This window comes from Bos taurus, chromosome 1 (genome assembly GCF_002263795.3).
Source record: "Bos taurus isolate L1 Dominette 01449 registration number 42190680 breed Hereford chromosome 1, ARS-UCD2.0, whole genome shotgun sequence".
NCBI classification, from domain to species: Eukaryota; Metazoa; Chordata; class Mammalia; order Artiodactyla; family Bovidae; genus Bos; species Bos taurus.
In genome coordinates this window covers 119,036,194-119,054,167 of record NC_037328.1, presented here as the reverse complement: position 1 = coordinate 119,054,167, position 17,974 = coordinate 119,036,194, and the positions used below count along the sequence as shown (strand labels likewise).

General features: G+C 41.5%; 1 protein-coding gene across 4 annotated transcripts in view; it reads left to right on the top strand.

Annotated features, from left to right (window-relative positions):
- The first annotated feature begins 8,075 nt into the window (after window positions 1-8,075).
- The window catches only part of HPS3 (HPS3 biogenesis of lysosomal organelles complex 2 subunit 1), a 41,045-nt gene continuing 31,146 nt past the window's right edge, over window positions 8,076-17,974 (top strand). For 3 of the 4 annotated variants that reach the window (XM_024992800.2, XM_059887141.1, XM_059887142.1), the window contains exons 1-2: window positions 8,076-8,407; window positions 17,130-17,621. In XM_024992800.2, the coding sequence (XP_024848568.1) occupies window positions 8,191-8,407; window positions 17,130-17,621 (709 nt within the window). In that variant the 5' untranslated portion in view covers window positions 8,076-8,190. The remainder of the gene's footprint in view (window positions 8,408-17,129; window positions 17,622-17,974) is intronic. The other variant, NM_001191177.2, reaches the window with a different exon arrangement.

The window sequence follows — 17,974 nt, the reverse complement described above, 5'->3', positions numbered from 1 at the left end:
TGGGGTGGCAAAGAGTCAGAGAGGACTGAGCGACTGAACAAAGAACAAGAGTATTCAGGTAGGAACAAAATTAGATTGTTATTTTAGGTTCTCAGCACACCACCAGAGGTCACTGTTGACTATTTGTCTGAAGAGCAGTTAGTCACACTTGAAAAACAGCCCTGTTACTTTCAGTAGCTTAATACATATTACTTAGAAAAATCAAATGATGTCTTAGGTAAAGGTTTTGATTTATACCGTACCCTTAATCAAAAAAGACAGAGAAGTCTGTTAAGACAGTGGTTCCCAAACTTTGTTGCACACTGGAATGTTTAAAAATACTGAAGCATGTGAAAAGATGCTCAGTGTCACTAATTCAAGAAATTCAAATCAAAACTATAATGAGGTACCACTTAATACAGGTCAGAATGGCCATCCTCAAAAAGTCTACAAATCATAGATGCCAGAGAGGGTGTGGAGGAAAGAAAACCCTCCTATACTGTTGGTGAGAATGTAAACATCGTGCAGCCACTATGACACATGGAAGTTCCTTTAAAGTCTAAAAATAGATCTACCATATGACCCAGCAATGCCGCTCCTGGGCATATATCCAGAAAATATGAAAACTGTAATTCCAAAGATACATGCATCCCAATGTTTGCAGCAGCACTATTTATAAAAGTCAGGACACGGAAGCAAGCTAAATGTCCATCAACAAATGGATGAATAAAGAAGATGCAGTATGTGTGTGTGTGTTGCCTATGTGAGTGTGCAGTGAAATATTACTCAGCCATAAAAAGGAATGAAATAATGCCATTTGCAGAAATGTGGATGGACCTGGAGATTATCATACTAAGTAAATAAGAGAAAGACAAATATCATATGAGATCACTTATATGTGGAATCTAAAATATGATACAAATGAATTTACTTATAAAACAGAAATAGACATACTGACATAGAAAACAAACTTATGGTTACCAAAGGACAAAAAGGGAGAGGGACACGTTTGGAATTGGGGATTAATAGATTTGTTGTTGTTGTGAAAGTTGCTCAGTCATGTCTGACTCTTTGTGACCCCATGGACTGTAGCCTGCCAGGCTCCTCTGTCCATGGAATTCTCCAGGCAAGAATACTGGAGTGGGTTGCCATTCCTTTTTCCAGGGGATCTTCCTGACCCAGGAATAAAACCTGGGTGTCCTGCATTGCAGGCTGATTCTTTACCATCTGAGCCACCAGAAAGCCCCTTAATAGATATACATTATTATATATAAAACAGTGAATTGGGCATGGTGTGATTTTTGAGAGCAACTCTCCATTTCTGTAGAAGCCATCAAGCTGATCTAAACACTAAGAGTAGTAAGACTTACTTGAGTAAGAGATTAGTATCTTATGTCACCTTATTGTCCAGGTGCCAACCTCTGAATGCCCTAGCTTTGCCCCTTCTGGTGTCTAAGTGCCAGATCATCAGTGGAGGCAAAGAATGCCCAGTGAGTCCCTAGCAATCTTCCAAGATCTCTACAGCTGAAACTCACTCCTGCTTGAGGCTTCTAAAATTCCTAATAATAGCAAAGGTTCTATTAAGATAATACATGTCCTAAGGTTTCAGCTGAGATTACTGCTCTTGCATTCAGCAAACCCATAGAGAAGAAAAGTTAGTCTATATAGTCTTCAGGCTGCCATCTACTAAGATGTTTGTTTTCCCCATTGATTTTCCGCAGTCAGTTCCTCTCCTTGTGGCTGTGAGGTTTTTCTGATGCTGTTTCCATCCTTATTTCCTTTCCCTCCAGTCCAGGACTGTGGGAAACCAGAGGGGCTGAGTATGGCCCCCATCACCTCCCCACTATCCTTGGTGGCATGGGGTACACACGGAGGCATGAGGCTGCTCAGATCCCATTGTCTGTCTATCCTCACCTCAGAACCACTTCTGCAGGGCCTTTGGCATCTCTGCCTGCCACCTCTTTATTTTGTTGTTGTTTTCTACTCCTTAGCTCTTAGATTCTTTGAGTTTCAGATTTTTGTTATTTCATCCTTTCCTGCGCCCCTCTTGTGTGATGCTGTAGAAGGTGGGTTTGAGTAGAGCCAGTATCCCTTCAAAGGGACACATACATGGTTTTAACTCCTTTTTCCCTTCAAACCCTCTCTCTCACCTCAGTTTAGCACACTTTGAACAGTCAGAGTGGTTTGGGAGGCAACTGGTCCCACCTGATGGCATAATTTCCCACATCCTTTTGTACTACAAATCCATCCACAATTTTAAAACTTAAAAGATATGAATTAGATTCTCTGGTTCTTCTCTCATTCTTTCCCTGAGGGCAGTCAGTATATAATTCCCTGGTTTCTGCTGCCTAAATCGGGGGAAAGAGTCTTGGTCACAGAAAAATATCAGAAATAACAGTTAAGACACAAACATGTAATAGAATAAAGGAATGTGCGAGACATCTACCACATGCCAAGCACAGTGCCAAATATCCACTGAATGCAGAGCTCCAAATAGCAAGGAGAGATAATAAAGCCTTCCTAAGTGATCAATGCAAAGAAACAGAGGAAAACAATAGAATGGGAAAGACTAGAGATCTCTTCAAGAAAATTAGAGCTACCAAGGGAACATTTCATGCAAAGATGGGCACAATAAAGGACAGAAACAGTACAGACCTAACAGAAGCAGAAGATATTAAGGAGAAGTGGCAAGAATACACAGAAGAACTCATGACTCGGATAACCACGATGGTGTGATCACTCACCTAGCCAGACATTCTGGAGTGTGAAATCAAGTGGGTCTTAGGAAGCATCACTTCGAACTAAGCTAGAGAAGGTGATGGAATTCCAGCTGAGCTATTTCAAAGATTAAAAGATGATGCTGTGAAAGTGCTGCACTCAATATGCCAGGAAATTTGGAAAACTCAGCAGTGGCCACAGGACTGGAAAAGGTCAGTTTTCATTCCAATCCCAAAGAAAGGCAATGCAAAGAATGTTCAAACTACCGCACAATTGTACTCCTTTCACATGCTAGCAAAGTAATGCTCAAAATTCTCCAAGCTAGGCTGTAATAGTATATGAACTGAGAACTTCCAGATGTTTAAGCTGGATTTAGAAAAGGGAGAGGAACCAGAGATCAAGTTGCCAACATCTGTTGGATCATCGAAAAAAGCAAAAGAATTCCAGAAAAACATCTACTTCTGCTTCATTGACTATGCTAAAGCCTTTGACTGTGTGGATCACAACAAACTGGAAACTTCTTCAAGAGGTGGGAATACCAGACCACCTGACCTGACTCCTGAGAAATATGTATGCAGGTCAAGAAGCAACATTGAGAACTGGACATGGAACCACGGACTAGCTCCTTGTTGGGAAAGGAGTGCGTCAAGGCTACATATTGTCACCCTGCTTATTTAACTTATATGCGGAGTACATCATGCAAAATGCTGGGCTGGATGAAGCACAAGCTGGAATCAAGATTGCCGGAAGAAATATCAATAACCTCAGTTATGCAGATGACACCATCCTTATGGCAGAAAGTGAAGAGGAACTAAAAAGCCTCTTGATGAAAGTAAAAGAGTACAGTGAAAAAGCTGGCTTAAAACTCAACATTCAGAAAACTAAGATCATGGCATCTGGTCCCATCACTTCATGGCAAATAGATGGGGAAACAATAGAAACAGTGACACGCTTTATTTTCTTGGCCTCAAAAATCACTGCAGATGGTGACTGCAGCCATGAAATTAAAAGATGCTTTTGCTCCTTGGAAGAAAAGTTATGACCAACCTAGACAGCATATTAAAAAGCAGAGATGTTACTTTGCCGACAAAGGCCAATCTAGTCAAAGCTATGGTTTTTCCAGTATTCATGTACGGATGTGAGAGTTGAACTATAAAGAAAGCTGAGCATTGAAGAATTGATGCTTTTGAACTGCGTTGTTGCAGAATACTCTTGAGAGTCCCTTAGACAGCAAGGAAATCCAACCAGTCCATCCTAAAGGAGATTAGTCCTGAATGTTCAGTAGGAGGACTGACGCTGACACTTAACTATGGCCACCTGATCCAATGAACTAACTCATTGGAAAAGCCTCTGATGCTGGGAAAGACTGAAGGCAGGAGGAGAAGGGGACAGCAGAGGATGAGATGATTGGATGGCATCATTTACTTGATGGACATGGGTTTGAACAAGCTTTGGGAGTTGAAGCCTGGAGTGTTGCAGTGCATGGGGTCGCAAAGAGTCAGACACAACTGAGCAACTGAAATGAACTGATTTATCTGAAGATGGATAATTGTTTTTTTTCAGGTTTTTACTATTACATATAATGTTAATTGTGTATGAAAATGTGTGTACAAGTGATTTTAAGGATATGTGCCTTCAGTCCTTTTGGGTAAAAACCTAGGAGTAGAACGGTTGGATCATATGGTAGGTACACGTTTAGCTTTCTAAGAGACTGCCAAACTGTTTCAAAAGCTATTGTACCATTTGACACCCACACCAATTTCTCTATATCCTCATCAAAGCTTATTGTGATGGATCTTTTTAGTCTATAGTAAATGTATCATGGTCTCTAATGGTGCTTTTGTTGTGTATTTCTCTAAAGATTAATGATGCTGAGCAACATACAGAAATCCTATAAGCTGTTAGTTGCTCAGTCCTGTCTGACTCTTTACAACCCCACCGACTGTAGCCTGCCAGGCTCCTCTGTCCATGGAATTCTCCAGACAAGATTTATGGACAGTGGGTTGCAGGTTCTGATTAGTGCTCTTACAAAAGAGATCCTACAGTGCTCCCTAGCCCTTTCCAGCTAGAGAGTACAGAGCAAACAGCAGTCTGCAAACCGAAGAGGACTCTCACCCGTTTATGCTGGTACCTTGATCTTGGACTTCAGGCCTCCAGAATTGTGAACAATTTTTTTTGTTGTTTAAGCCATTCATTCTGTGGTTATTCTGTTATGACTGCCCTAGCAGACTAACCTAGCCATGATGGCATGCCCACTGTTATCTCTGCATTTGTTACAGGAGGGCAAATAGGCAGCCCCTGTTTAGAGCTATGGACAAATGTAGAACCCGGCACACTGCCACCTTCCCTTTGTTAGCATGTCTGATCTCTAAGAATCTTAGATGAGCCAGACACAGGTGTAAGGGAGAAGTGGCTGTCTCTGGAAGGGACTGGAGTTCCAGACTTTGAGCAAATTACATTTCTTTACCCCTAATAAACATTTATTTATTTTTAACTGAAGGATAATTGCTTTACAATATCGTATTGGTTTCTGTCATACATCAGCATGAATTAGCCATAAGTATACGTATGTCCCCTCCCCTAAGTAAATATTTTAATGTAGGTGAAATGACAATAAAATTGTAATTTTAGTCTCAAAATTTTAATTTAGCACTAAAATTATCATTTTCAGCCTTACAGGAGAAAATGAAAAGAGGATCATAAGACAAATATTTGTGAAGGAGTATGCATGAGTATTGTATCCAAAAGAATGAGTTGTGGGCTGTGTTAGGCTGGTTATTTTCTATAAGAGCCTTCCATGAGTTTTCAGCCCTAATTGGCTGACCAGAGCAAACCTCCTTGTTCACTTCCTGGTCTCACTGAGTTTGGTGAACTGTTATTTCACTGAGTTCCTAGTGGTTGGGTGAAGCAGAGTTTATTACTGAGGACAACTTTATTCATCAAGAGGATTTAGGAAATGGAGGTAGGATTTAATTCATTTTAGTCCAATTGCACCTAATTTGTAAATTCTTAGAAGAAAAAAGGTCATGAGGGTGACAAAAGGAAATTTTGCTTTTTCTTTTCAGTCCTGTACCTGCATGCCAAAAGTAAGACAACATCCCTCAATCCATACTTAGATTCCCCCCCACCCCCGATGAATTGGAAAGAATAGCTCCAATACCTGCTTAATCTAAATCATGTTGTTTTTTTAATTTGCAACCACGAGCTCCACACTGAGATGTCAGGAATAGATACAGAATACGGATTAGACAGAATAAACAGAACTATACAAAAAAGATCTTCACAACCCAGATAATCACGATGGTATGATCACTCACCTAGAGCCAGACATCTTGGAGTGCAAAGTCGAGTGGGCCTTAGGAAGCATCACTACAAACAAAGCTAGTGGAGGTGATGGAATTCCAGTTGAGCTATTTCAAATCCTAAAAGATGATGCTGTGAAAGTGCTGCACTCAATATGCCAACAAATTTGGAAAACTCAGCAGTGGCCACAGGACTGGAAAAGGTCAGTTTTCATTCTAATCCCAAAGAAAGGAAATGCCAAAGAATGTTCAAAGTACCACACAATCGCACTCATCTCACATGCTAGTAAAGTAATGCTCAAAATTCTCCAAGCCAGGTTTCAACAGTTTGTGAACTGTGACCTTCCAGATGTTCAAGCTGGTTTTAGAAAAGCCAGAGGAACCAGAGATCAAATTGCCAAAATCTGTTGGATCATCAAAAAGTAAGAGTTCCACAAAAACATCTACTTCTGCTTTATTGACTATGCCAAAGCCTTCGATTGCATGGATCACAACAAACTGTGGAAAATTCTTCAAGAGATGGGAATACCAGACCACCTGACCTGCCTCTTGAAAAATCTGTATGCAGGTCAGGAAACAACAGTTAGAACTGGACATGGAACAACAGACTGGTTCCAAATAGGGTAAGGAGTACATCAAGGCTGCTACATATTGTCACCCTGCTTATTTAACTTATATGCAGAGTATATCATGAGAAATGCTGGGCTGGATCATCACAAGCTGGAATCAAGATTGCCAGGAGAAATATCAATAACCTCGGATATGCAGATGACACCACCCTTCTGGCAGAAAGCAAAGAACTAAAGAGCCTCTTGATGAAAGTGAAAGAGGAGCGTGAAAAGGCTGGCTTAAAACTCAACATTTAGAAAACTAAGATTTGGCATCTGGTCCCATCACTTCATGGCAAATAGATGGGGAAACAATGGAAACAGTGACACACTTTATTTTTTTGGGCTCCAAGATTACTGCAGATAGTGGCTGCAGCCATGAAATCAAAAGAAATTTTCTCCTTGGAAGAAAAGTTATGACCAACCTAGATAGCATATTAAAAAGCAAAGACATTACTTTGCCGACAAAGGTCCATCTAGTCAAAGCTATGGTTTTTCCAGTATTCATGTATGGATGTGAGAGTTGGACCATAAAGAAAGCTGAGCATTGAAGAATTGATGGTTTTGAACTGTGCTGTTGGAGAAGACTCTTGGACTGCAAAGAGATCCAACCAGTCCATCCTAAAGGAAATCAGTCCTGAATATTCATTAGAAGGACTGATGATGAAGCTGAAATGCCAATACTTTGGCCACCTGATGTGAAGAACTGATTCATTGGAAAAGACCCTGGTACTGGGAAAGATGGGAGGCGGGAGGAGAAGGGGACAACAGAGGATGAGATGGTTGTATGGCATCACCAACTCAATGGACATGAGTTTGAGTAAACTCCAGGACAGGGAGGCCTGGCGTGGTACAGTCCATGGGGTCACAAAGAGTGAGACTCGACTGAGTGACTGAACTGAACCGAGTCTTGGGCGCACTGGAGTGAGAACCAGTGGGTTACATCCTTAGTCCTTCTATTCTTTGGGCTCAAACTAATCTTTTTCAAATATTTGGAGTTCATTAGATGATATCCACGCTTCTTCAGCAAATATTTATTTATTTTGCCAAGCACGTTCTAGGAATTCCTCTTTCCAACTAAACCATTCTGAAATGACCAGTGCTTCTGAGCAACTCTTCAGTTTAGCCCGAAGTTGAGCTGTGTGCCCTCCACTTCAGTTTTTGCAGCCCTGTTCTCCAGAAGCTCACAGGCTGCAGCAAGTAGAAAAGGGTACAACAGATGATCAAGTGTTTAAACGGCTTCAAGGGCCTAAACATCTCGCCTGGCCCAAAGCAGTATCATGAAAACATGCAGGGAAAGACAGACTGGTTCCCGTGCCCGCTAAACTCTTGGGCGTGGAGGCGCGGTCCGAGGTCCAGCGAGCCGCGGCCGCGTCCTCACCTCGGCTCCACCCTCAAGGTGTAGCTGCCTCTTTAAGAATCGGCGCCGCCGGCTGGTCCGCCTGGTGCTCACGTGACTCGGCTCCGTGCAATCGCTCGCGGAAGTGGTCCAGTCTCTACGGACCGCGCGGGGTCTCCCGGTGCCCGACGGGGCTGGTTGGCCGGAGCGGGCACCGCTGGGAGGCCCGCAGCCGGTCGCCAGGATGGTGCAGTTATACAACCTGCACCCGTTTGGCTCGCAGCAGGTGGTGCCCTGCAAGCTGGAGCCCGAGCGCTTCTGCGGCGGGGGACGCGATACGCTATTCGTGGCGGCTGGCTGCAAAGTGGAGGCGTTCACCGTGGTCGGCCAGGAGCTGTGCCAGCCGAGGTGCGTCTTCTCCACGCTGGGCAGGGTGCTGCGCCTAGCCTACAGTGAAGCCGGTAAGTAGTGGCGGGGGAAGGGGCGCCTCGGCCCCTCGTTGGGGCCTCTTTCTTAGAGGACCGAGTGACGCCAGCAGCTCTGGGTAGGGAAGGACTTACTGCTTGTAGGATGGTCTCGCCCAGTCCGGCGGCTAAAGGAAGGTGAGAGCTGTGCAGTTGTCCTGGCAACCACAGGTGAGAGCAGACCTCTGGTGGGCCGGGGGAATGCTGGGTTTTTTTGCTCTTCTGGTGTCCTCGCTGGAAAGGCCCTTGGTTGGGTGACTGGATTCCACTCAACTCAGACACTTGAAACCGAAACAAACCAAGTAAGATTCTTTTATTATAGAAAATAAGTACATACAAAAGTAGGGAGAATGGTATCCTGAACCCCCAGTTAATCCCATCTTCAACAATTATGCCAACTCATGGCCAGTCCTTTATCTATTTCCTGTCGATTTTTGAAAGCTCCCATGACCTGCTGATTTTTAAATCTGTGTAAGTAGAACTCGGGTCTTAGGCCCCTTTCCCCCCAGAAAAGTAGCATCCACTACTCCTTTCCCACTAGAAATGTGAAGCAGTACCGAGGGGATACTGAGTGGGCATATCCCTATTTTAGAAACATCCAACATTTAAAAATAGGTACTTTGGGATTTTCCTGGTGGTCCAGTGGTTAAGACTCTTCACTTCCACTGCAGAAGGCGTGGATTGATCCCTGGTGAGGAACTAAGATCCTGCATGCCAAGTGCAAGCCCCTCCACCCCCAGGAAAAGATGCAAAAAGGTCGAAATAGATGCTTCAGTTTACAGAAGAATTCACCATAGGATTCTTTTAACTTCTGATAATACACTTAAAATTTGAATTCTGCTTTTCAATAGGGGTGTAAATTGCAGTATTTAAGATGGAAAAGCCTGTGACTGAGGTATTTACTAATAAAGTGAAGAGCATGAACCTGGAGGATAGTAGAGCTCTGTCTAAACTCTCTGTCCACAACTGACTATGTGTGAGTTTATAGAAACTTTTGGGTCTCCGTTTGTGTTTAAAAAAAAAAAAAAAAGAAAGTGGAAAACTAGATCAGTGGTTTCTAGACCTTGGAATTTTGTGGGTCAGCAAAAAAACTGCGGGGCTACCATACGCGGTATCTGACTGTTCATTTTGTCGAGTAAAGCTACATGTTAGAAAAAATGAAAAGTCCTTTTATTTACTGTCATTATTTACATAAAAACAGCTAGCTCCAAACTTTGGATGCCTTTATGAGCAACTTATTATATTGTTACTAGTTTTTCTTTTTGAATAGTTTAGACATCAATAGGGGCCTTCGGGTCTACAGACCAGTTTGAAAAACACTTAATTAGATCTGTAAATTCTCTGTCAGCAGAAGGCTCTGATTTTGGTATTTTTAATGATATTGCTCTTCTAATCATTTCACAATATTAGTAGTTTTCCCCACCTCCTTTTTAGACCTATGAATTCTTTACCTTCAGGAGCTCTATTTGAGTGGCAAGCTCACAAGTTTCAACATTAGTATGTGTATGTGTGCTCGTGGGGGACAGATAACCACTGTTTACATGATTGGCCCCATTCTTCCAAATGGACATTTAATGTAGAATTGTAAGTGACTGGCACTGTGTAAACCTCTAGCTTTCTTGCCTGTCAGTAGTGGTGATTCTGGAGAATCCTTTGATGCCTCTACTGATGTTTAAGAATCACCTAGGGTAGCTTAAAAAGATTACTGGACCTCAGAGAAACGGTAATAGTTTCCTGGGGTGTGGCTCAGCATTGGGTGAGTCTCCTGTTTAGTCAGGATTGAGAATCACTGACCTAGAGCCATATTGACTGCTGTAGGCAGTGAATAGCATGGTGGTACTCATGCCTTGAAGTTAACAAAGATGTTTTTGTAATTCCGTTGACTGTCTTAAAAAAAAGTTCGGGAGTCATGTGGTATGGTGTTAGCATAAGTCAGATAGCTCAAGGGTAACTTTCAGCTTGAACTTTATGCTTGGGTGCAGCTTCTTCGAAATCGTAGGTAGAGGGCTGCTAGATATGCTGATATCCAGATAACTCCTCTTACATATCTCAGCTTTTTCCTTTAGCTTGAACTTAATGCTTGGGTGCAGCTTCCAAAATGTAGGTAGAGGACTGCTAGATATGCTGATATGCTGATAACTCCTCTTACACATCTCAGCTATTTCCTTTTGGCCTCTTTCCTCCCACTAACACTGGCTTGGACTTGGGGATTCTTGCTCTAAGCCCAGTGTCTCCCCTACTCTCACCCCATCAAAAAGTAAGTGAATCTTAGATCAGCAGTTTCTATTCACTATAAATGCTTTGCAGATTCTTACACAAGAAGAAAACATTTTCAATTTCTTTTTGTCTCTAATTAGCAGGATGCCAGGCTCCGTTCATAAAGATTGGAGGTGGTAGAATGTAGGTTGAAATTTTGAAGGATGAGCCCCTAATATCATCATCAGTAATTGAAATTATTTTAGGTTTTGTGTGTGAAGGGAGAAAGAAGAGATTGGGAAACTCATTGCTCTCAAGGAAGAAAGATCTCTTTGGCCAGAGTTGAGTGCTGTGTAGGGACTTCTGGTGCTGGACACTTGTTTATGGGATGTCTGGAGCTGTGGGGCAGAGAGAACAAGACCACATAGCACAAGTGCATGAAAGAGCCGCAAGAATGTCTATTATCTCCCCCTAGGCCCTACTGTTGGAGAAGGAAATGGCAACCCACTCCAGTGTTCTTGCCTGGAGAATCCCAGGGACGGGGGAGCCTGGTGGGCTGCAGTCCATGGGGTCACTAAGAGTCGGACATGACTGAAGCGACTTAGCAGCAGCAGTAGCAGCAGGCCCTACTGTGGATGGAGATGGTTAGATAGCATCACTGATTCCATGGACATGAGTTTGAGCAAACTCTGGAAGATACTGAAGGACAGGGAAGCTTGGCATGCTATAGTCCATGGGATCGCAAAGGGTTGGACCAGACAGGACTTAGTGACTGAACAACAAAGCCCTACCCTCCCTCAAATTTTTAAGTCATAAAACATATTTTGATTCATCATATATTATTCCTTCTGATAATTGTTTTGTCATAGGAGTGCAGCCTTTTAGTTTACGGATTAGTGTTAACCAGGGTTATGATCTTGAAGCATAAAAGGAAAAGTTTACTTTTTTTTTTTTAATCATCACTCTCAGCTTGAGAATAAATAGAATACTGGTTTTTAAATTTACTTAATAAAGACAGAAGCTGTCATAAAATAAGTAAAATAAAGCCCTGAGCACATAATGCTTTGGAAAGTTTAATTCCTTTCTCTTACGAAGGGCTAGAATCCTCTAGACTTATATCTCCTTTCTAATATTCTGAGAGATGCATGGAATGACCATTGACTTTGCAACTAACCAGATCCAGATTTATGCCCAAGTGCCATCATTTGTTGGCTGTGTTGCCTAAGCAAGATACTTAGCTTATTTGAGGCCTTCCCCTGTGGCTCAGCTAGTAAAGAATCTGCCTGCAATATGGGAGACCTGGGTTCCATCCCTGCATTGGGAAGATCCCCTGGAGGAAGGGAAGGCTACCCATTCCAGTATTCTGGCCTGGAGAATTCCATGGACTGTATAGTCCATGAGGTCGCAAAGAGTCAGACACAACTGAGTGACTTTACTTTACTTAGCTTATTTGAGTCTCAGGTTCCTGATCTATAAAATGGAGAAGTGGATTTTGCCTTGAAGGGTTGTGAGGATTAACTGAGAAAACTCTAAAGGTCTGTTTATAAGGCTTATCAGGAAGACACACTTAGCAAGTTCTAGTTCATTGTTTATAAAACAAGTTATTAATTTGAAAACATAAGATAGCATGCTGCTGCTGCTGCTACTAATTTGCTTCAGTTGTGTCCGACTCTGTGCGACCCCAGAGACTGCAGCCCACCAGGCTCCCCTGTCCCCAGGATTCTCCAGGCAAGAACACTGGAGTGGGTTGCCATTTCCTTCTCCAATGCATGGAAGTGAAAAGTGAAAGTGGAGTCGCTCAGTCGTGTCCGACTCTTAGCGACCCCATGGACTGCAGCTTACCAGGCTCCTCCGTCCATGAGATTTTCCAGGCAAGAGTACTGGAGTGGGGTGCCATTGCCTTCTCCAGCATAGGTACTATCTATAGTTTGCAAATTACATATAAAATGTTGATTATATAGACTTTACCAGTAATAGGCATATATTTGTAGATGTATGAAAAACACTTATATTTTTCTAAAATAAAATAAAGTGTATAAAACGTTTTATTATAACTAAACAAATATTCTTAGTTTTAGAGTTCATTAAGTAACTAGTAACTTAAATATGACACCAAAGCACTGACAACAAAGAAAAAATGGAAAATTTGGCTGTCATCAAAATTAAAAAATTTTGTGCATCAAAGGACACTATGAACTGATTTGAAAAAGCAGTCTACAGAAAAGGCAGAAAATATTTGCAAAGCGTATACCCAATAAGGGATTAGTATTCAGAAGAACTCTCATAACTCAGCAAACAACAAACAACCCAATTTGAAAATTGGCAAAGAGTTTGAATAGATACTTATCTAAGTTGCCAACAAGCACAGGACAAGATGCTCAACATTACTAATCATCATGGAAATGCAAATCAAAACCATGAAGAGATACCATTTCATACCCATTACAATGGTCATTATCAAAACAAATAGAAATAATAAGTGTTGATGAGGATGTGGAGAAATTGGAACCTTTGTACATTCCTGGTGAGAGAGTAAAATGATAGAGCTGCTGTAGAAAACAGTATGATGGTTCCTGAAAAAATTCATAGAATTTCCACATGTGAAAGTCGCTCAGTTGTGTCGGACTCTTGGCAACCCCACGGCCTATAGCCTGCCAGGCTCCTTGGTCCATGGAATTCTCAAGGCCAGAATACTGGTACTGTATACTTCTCCAGGAATTTCACTTTTGGGTATATACACAGATTAACTGAAAGCAGGGGCTTGTGCACACATTTGTACACCAGTATACATAGCATTTTTCAGAGCCAAGAGGTGGAAGCAGCCCAAGTATTCATCGACAGATAAACAAAATGCAGTGTATCCATACAGCCTTAAAAAGGGATGAAATTCTGATATGTGTACAATACAAATGAACTTTGAAGACATTACACTAAGTGAAATAAACCTGACACAAAAGGACAAATATTGTGTGATTCTACTTAGGAGGTACCTTAGAATAGTCAAATTCATAGAGACAGAAGTGGAATGGTGGTTGCCCAAGTCTGTGTTCACAAGGCACTACTTCTGATGTTCAGTCCTGGTTTTCCCTTTTACTCTACACACAATTAGTTTTGCTTTCAATTTTATGTACCTGAGTTCTGAGTTAGATCTGCAGATGTGTACAAATAGTTCATATTTATGTATTTGCACATAACCCATGCTCTTCAGCATTGATGCTTTATTGTATTATGTAAATAGTAAAAGACATACATGTACAGAGGGTGGGAATGTAGAGTTATTGTTGGTGGATTCAGAGTTTGGGAGAAGATGAAAAAGTTTTCAAGATGGTGGTAATGGCTGCATAACAATGTGAATGTATCTAATGCCATGAATTGTACACTTAAAAATAGTGAAAGTGGTAAATGTTATGTTATGTGTATTTTACCACAATAAAAAATTTTTTTGTTTAGTGTATTTACTGGGAGAGTTTAAGGAAGATGGAGGCCACATGGTATCTTCTGCTCTCAACTCCATCAGACCTTCTCTGGAACAGAGTGAGCCAGTGTATGGAACCCACAGGGTATAGTTAGGTATTCCACCTAGATTTCTTGACGAGGAAAATGGCAACCCACTCCAATATTCTTGCCTGGAGAAATTCCATGGACAGAGGAGCACGGTGGACTACCGTCCATGGGATCTCAAAAGGGTCAGACACAACTTAGTGACTAAACCACAACCAGGATCTCTGGGGAGAAAACAGATGCAGGATTCACATCTGTGGCATCAAAGGAACCAGCATCAGGAGAAGGTTTGCCTGTCTTGAAGCCTGGCTCAGTCCAGAGGAGAGGGGCCTGGCCAGCCCACTGAGTGTCTTCAGAAAACGGCTGCCCCCGCTTGCTTGCTGCATCTGTATGTGGGAAGCAGTTGTGCTAACCACAGCATTTCAGTGTCAGTTCATTGGAGAAGGGCTTGTTTACATAATAATGTCTAGCATTTAGTGAATTCTCTATTTGAAAGAACCTTGACTTCTCCCCTCCAACCCAGAAAGTTCTAAAGATTAAAAATTTAATTTACCCACCCCCCAAATAGAATATGTAAGAGTGTGTTTATGTAATTTGACAGATGCAAGAGACTGTTTTAAACAAGTCAGGAAACACAGAAGCCAAGACGGAAAAGATACATATCTGGTTCCATATGGTAAAAGATATCAGACAAAGTCAAACCATAGCAGTCAAAAGTCAAACTACAGACTACCAAAAGTGATTTGCTTTTCATGGCCAGCAAAAGATTAATATCCTTTTTACCCAGAGAGCTGCTATTCCTTGATAAGAAAAACAAACCAATATAATTAAAAAAAAAAGTGGATAACTTGTAGAAGAGAAACTGTACATGGCTGTATAAACATATAACCGCTTTATAAGTGGTCTGGAAAATATAAATGATATTTACATCCATGAGAGTCCCTGTTTCCTCCATCATATTGAGTCAGTGCTGGTGAGGATGTGGGGGAACAGGGCTGTTTAAGCAGCACTGGTGGAAATTTGAATCTGTAATGTGTAATTGTGATTGTAATCTGGCAATATCTATTACATTTTAAAATGTACTGACGCTTTGACTGATTGTCTTACTTTTGAAAATCTACACCATTGAAATTAACACTCCAGTATTCTTGGGCTTCCCTTGTGGCTCAGCTGGTAAAAAATCGGCCTGCAATGTGGGATACCTGGGTTTGATCCCTGGGTTGGGAAGATCCCCTGGAGAAGGAAAAGGCTACCCACGCCAGTATTCTGGCCTAGAGAATTCCATGGACTTTATAGTATAGTCCATGGGGTCACAAAGAGTCGGACATGACTGAGCAACTTTCACTTTTACTTTCAAGTAAATATGTAGGTATAGGCCTATTTATTACAGCATAAATTACAGTGGCAAAAACAAAAAAGCTGGAAATTTGGGGTTGGCCAGAAGGATCGTTTGGGTTTTTCTGTAAGACAATATAGAAAAACCCGAACAAAGTTTTTGGTCAACCCAGTACTTAAATGTAGGGGGACTGCTGAATAAATTATGACCCAGGTATATACAGGATATTTTGCAGATATTGAAAAGGATGTTAGATATCCATGTATCTGCCCTGGAGGGAAAAATATGGAAATCTTGGTAATAAATTGGTAATTTTAAAAAATCATTTTATTATTTTTTATTTTTTAAATTTTTACAATGTCGTGTTGCTTTCTACCATATAACAATGTGAATCAGCCATAATTATACATGTATCCCCTCCCTCTTGAGGTAATTTTTTTAAGTTGCAGATTGTTAAATATGTTTAATGTGATTCCATTTAGTTAAAAGCAGGAATGACAAACTACCACTCTGTGATCTATGTTTCTATGAAAGAAAGGTTTAGAAGGACACATACCAAGCTGTGTGTATTAACACTGGCTCCTCATGGATTGGACTGCAGGGGAGAGGTCATTCTGCTTTTCATTTTGTATCTCTTCATCACTTTGACTTCTCACAATAAACAACAATTCCAAAATTACTTTGTAATTTAGAAAATCCAAGAAAATCAACAATTAAGGGAAAACTGGCTTGGATTGAAATTTTACTTGGTATGTGTGGCTTTAGCTATTTCTCAGAGTTGACATGAAAATATGACTTGTGGGGATGGGAGAGGTAGCAGTATATATTCCACTGATTTCTTCAGAGTTCCTTATACCTAATTTTAGCATCACTCTGAGATCGAACTCTTTATGTCAGGAGAGCTTTGTTTGAGCTGTAAATTCAGAGCTACAATAACTTGTAGAGCTATCATAGACATAAGTCATAGAATTTCTCTGTAAGCTACATGAATATTTAATAGGTCATCTTAAGATATTAACTGCTTCCCAGGTGGCTCAGTGGTAAAGAACCGCCTGCAATGCAGGAGACATAGATTCGATAGCTGGGTAGGGAAGATTCCCTGGAGAAATGGCAACCCACTCTAGTATTCTTGCCTGGGAAATCCCATGGATGGAGGAGCCTAGTGGGGTACAGTCTGTGGGGTTGCAAAGGAGTTGGGCACGACTTAGCAACTAAATAAGAAGACGTTAAAATGGGGTGAGATTGTATTTCAGAACCTAAATAAATGCCTATTGTGAGTTAAAAATACACCCAAGATCCTGTTACTTAGAGTTCTGTTCTCTTGTTGTTCAGTCACCAAGTTGTGTCTGACTCTGCAACTCCATGGCCTGCTGCACACCAGGCTTCCTTGTCCTTCACCATCTTCCGGAGTTTGCTTAAACTCATGTCCATTGAATTGATGATGCCATCCAACCATCTCATCCTCAGTCACCCCCTTCTCCTCCTGCCCTCAGTCTTTCCCAGCATCAGGGTCTTTTCCAGTGAGTCGGCTCTTCCCATCAAATGGGCAAAGTGTTGAGCTTTTTGTTCTGTCAATCTTTAATTCAACCATTCACATTAGGATTCTGTTTTAGTTCCTTTTCATGATGCAAGGTAAGTTGTGGTTTCTAATTAGAAATTCTAAGTGTAATCTTATTTCCTTCTCAGGAGATTATTTGGTAGCAATTGAAGAGAAGAACAAAGCTACATTCCTGCGTGCTTATGTGAACTGGAGAAGTAAAAGGACTGAAAACTCCCGAGTGTGTATCCGGATGGTTGGACACGACGTGGAGGCACCCTTCAGTGAAACCTTCAGAGACCAGATGTCTATTGTGGAAATGCCACTTTCTGAGGCCCCCCTGTGCATTTCCTGCTGCCCTGTGAAAGGAGACCTTCTTGTTGGCTGCACCAATAATTTAGTCTTATTTAGTTTGAAGTATCAGATCATTAATGAAGAATTCTCAATTTTGGACTTTGAACGTTCTTTAGTTATCCACATAGATAACATCACCCCTGCTGAAATTTCTTTTTGTGTTGGATATGTTGCTGTCATGTCAGAGTTAGAAGTCTTAATCGTAAAACTGGAGTCAGATCCCAAAAACAGAGAGAGTGTTAACTACCGTCCACATAAGACCACCAATCCCACGAAACAGGCAGAAGGTAAATAATGAATTTAGCTTACTTTCTTGTTTGGGGTATAGAGAAAAACCTTTATTTCTGGCAATCTCTGAAAGGCTCTAGTATGTATATTGACAAGCCACATTATTTATGGTGTGGTTGCTTCCCTGATGGCTCAGATGGTTAAGAATCCACCTGCAATGTGGGTGACCTGGGTTCGATCCCTGGATTGGGAAGATCCCTGGAGAAGGAAATGGCAAGCCAATCCAGTATTCTGGCCTGGAGAATTCCATGGACAGAGGAGCGTGGCAGGCTGTATAGTTCATGGGGTCGCAAAGAGTTGGACACGACTGAGCGACTTTCACACAAATAGATGTTCCTGATACATGGGACTT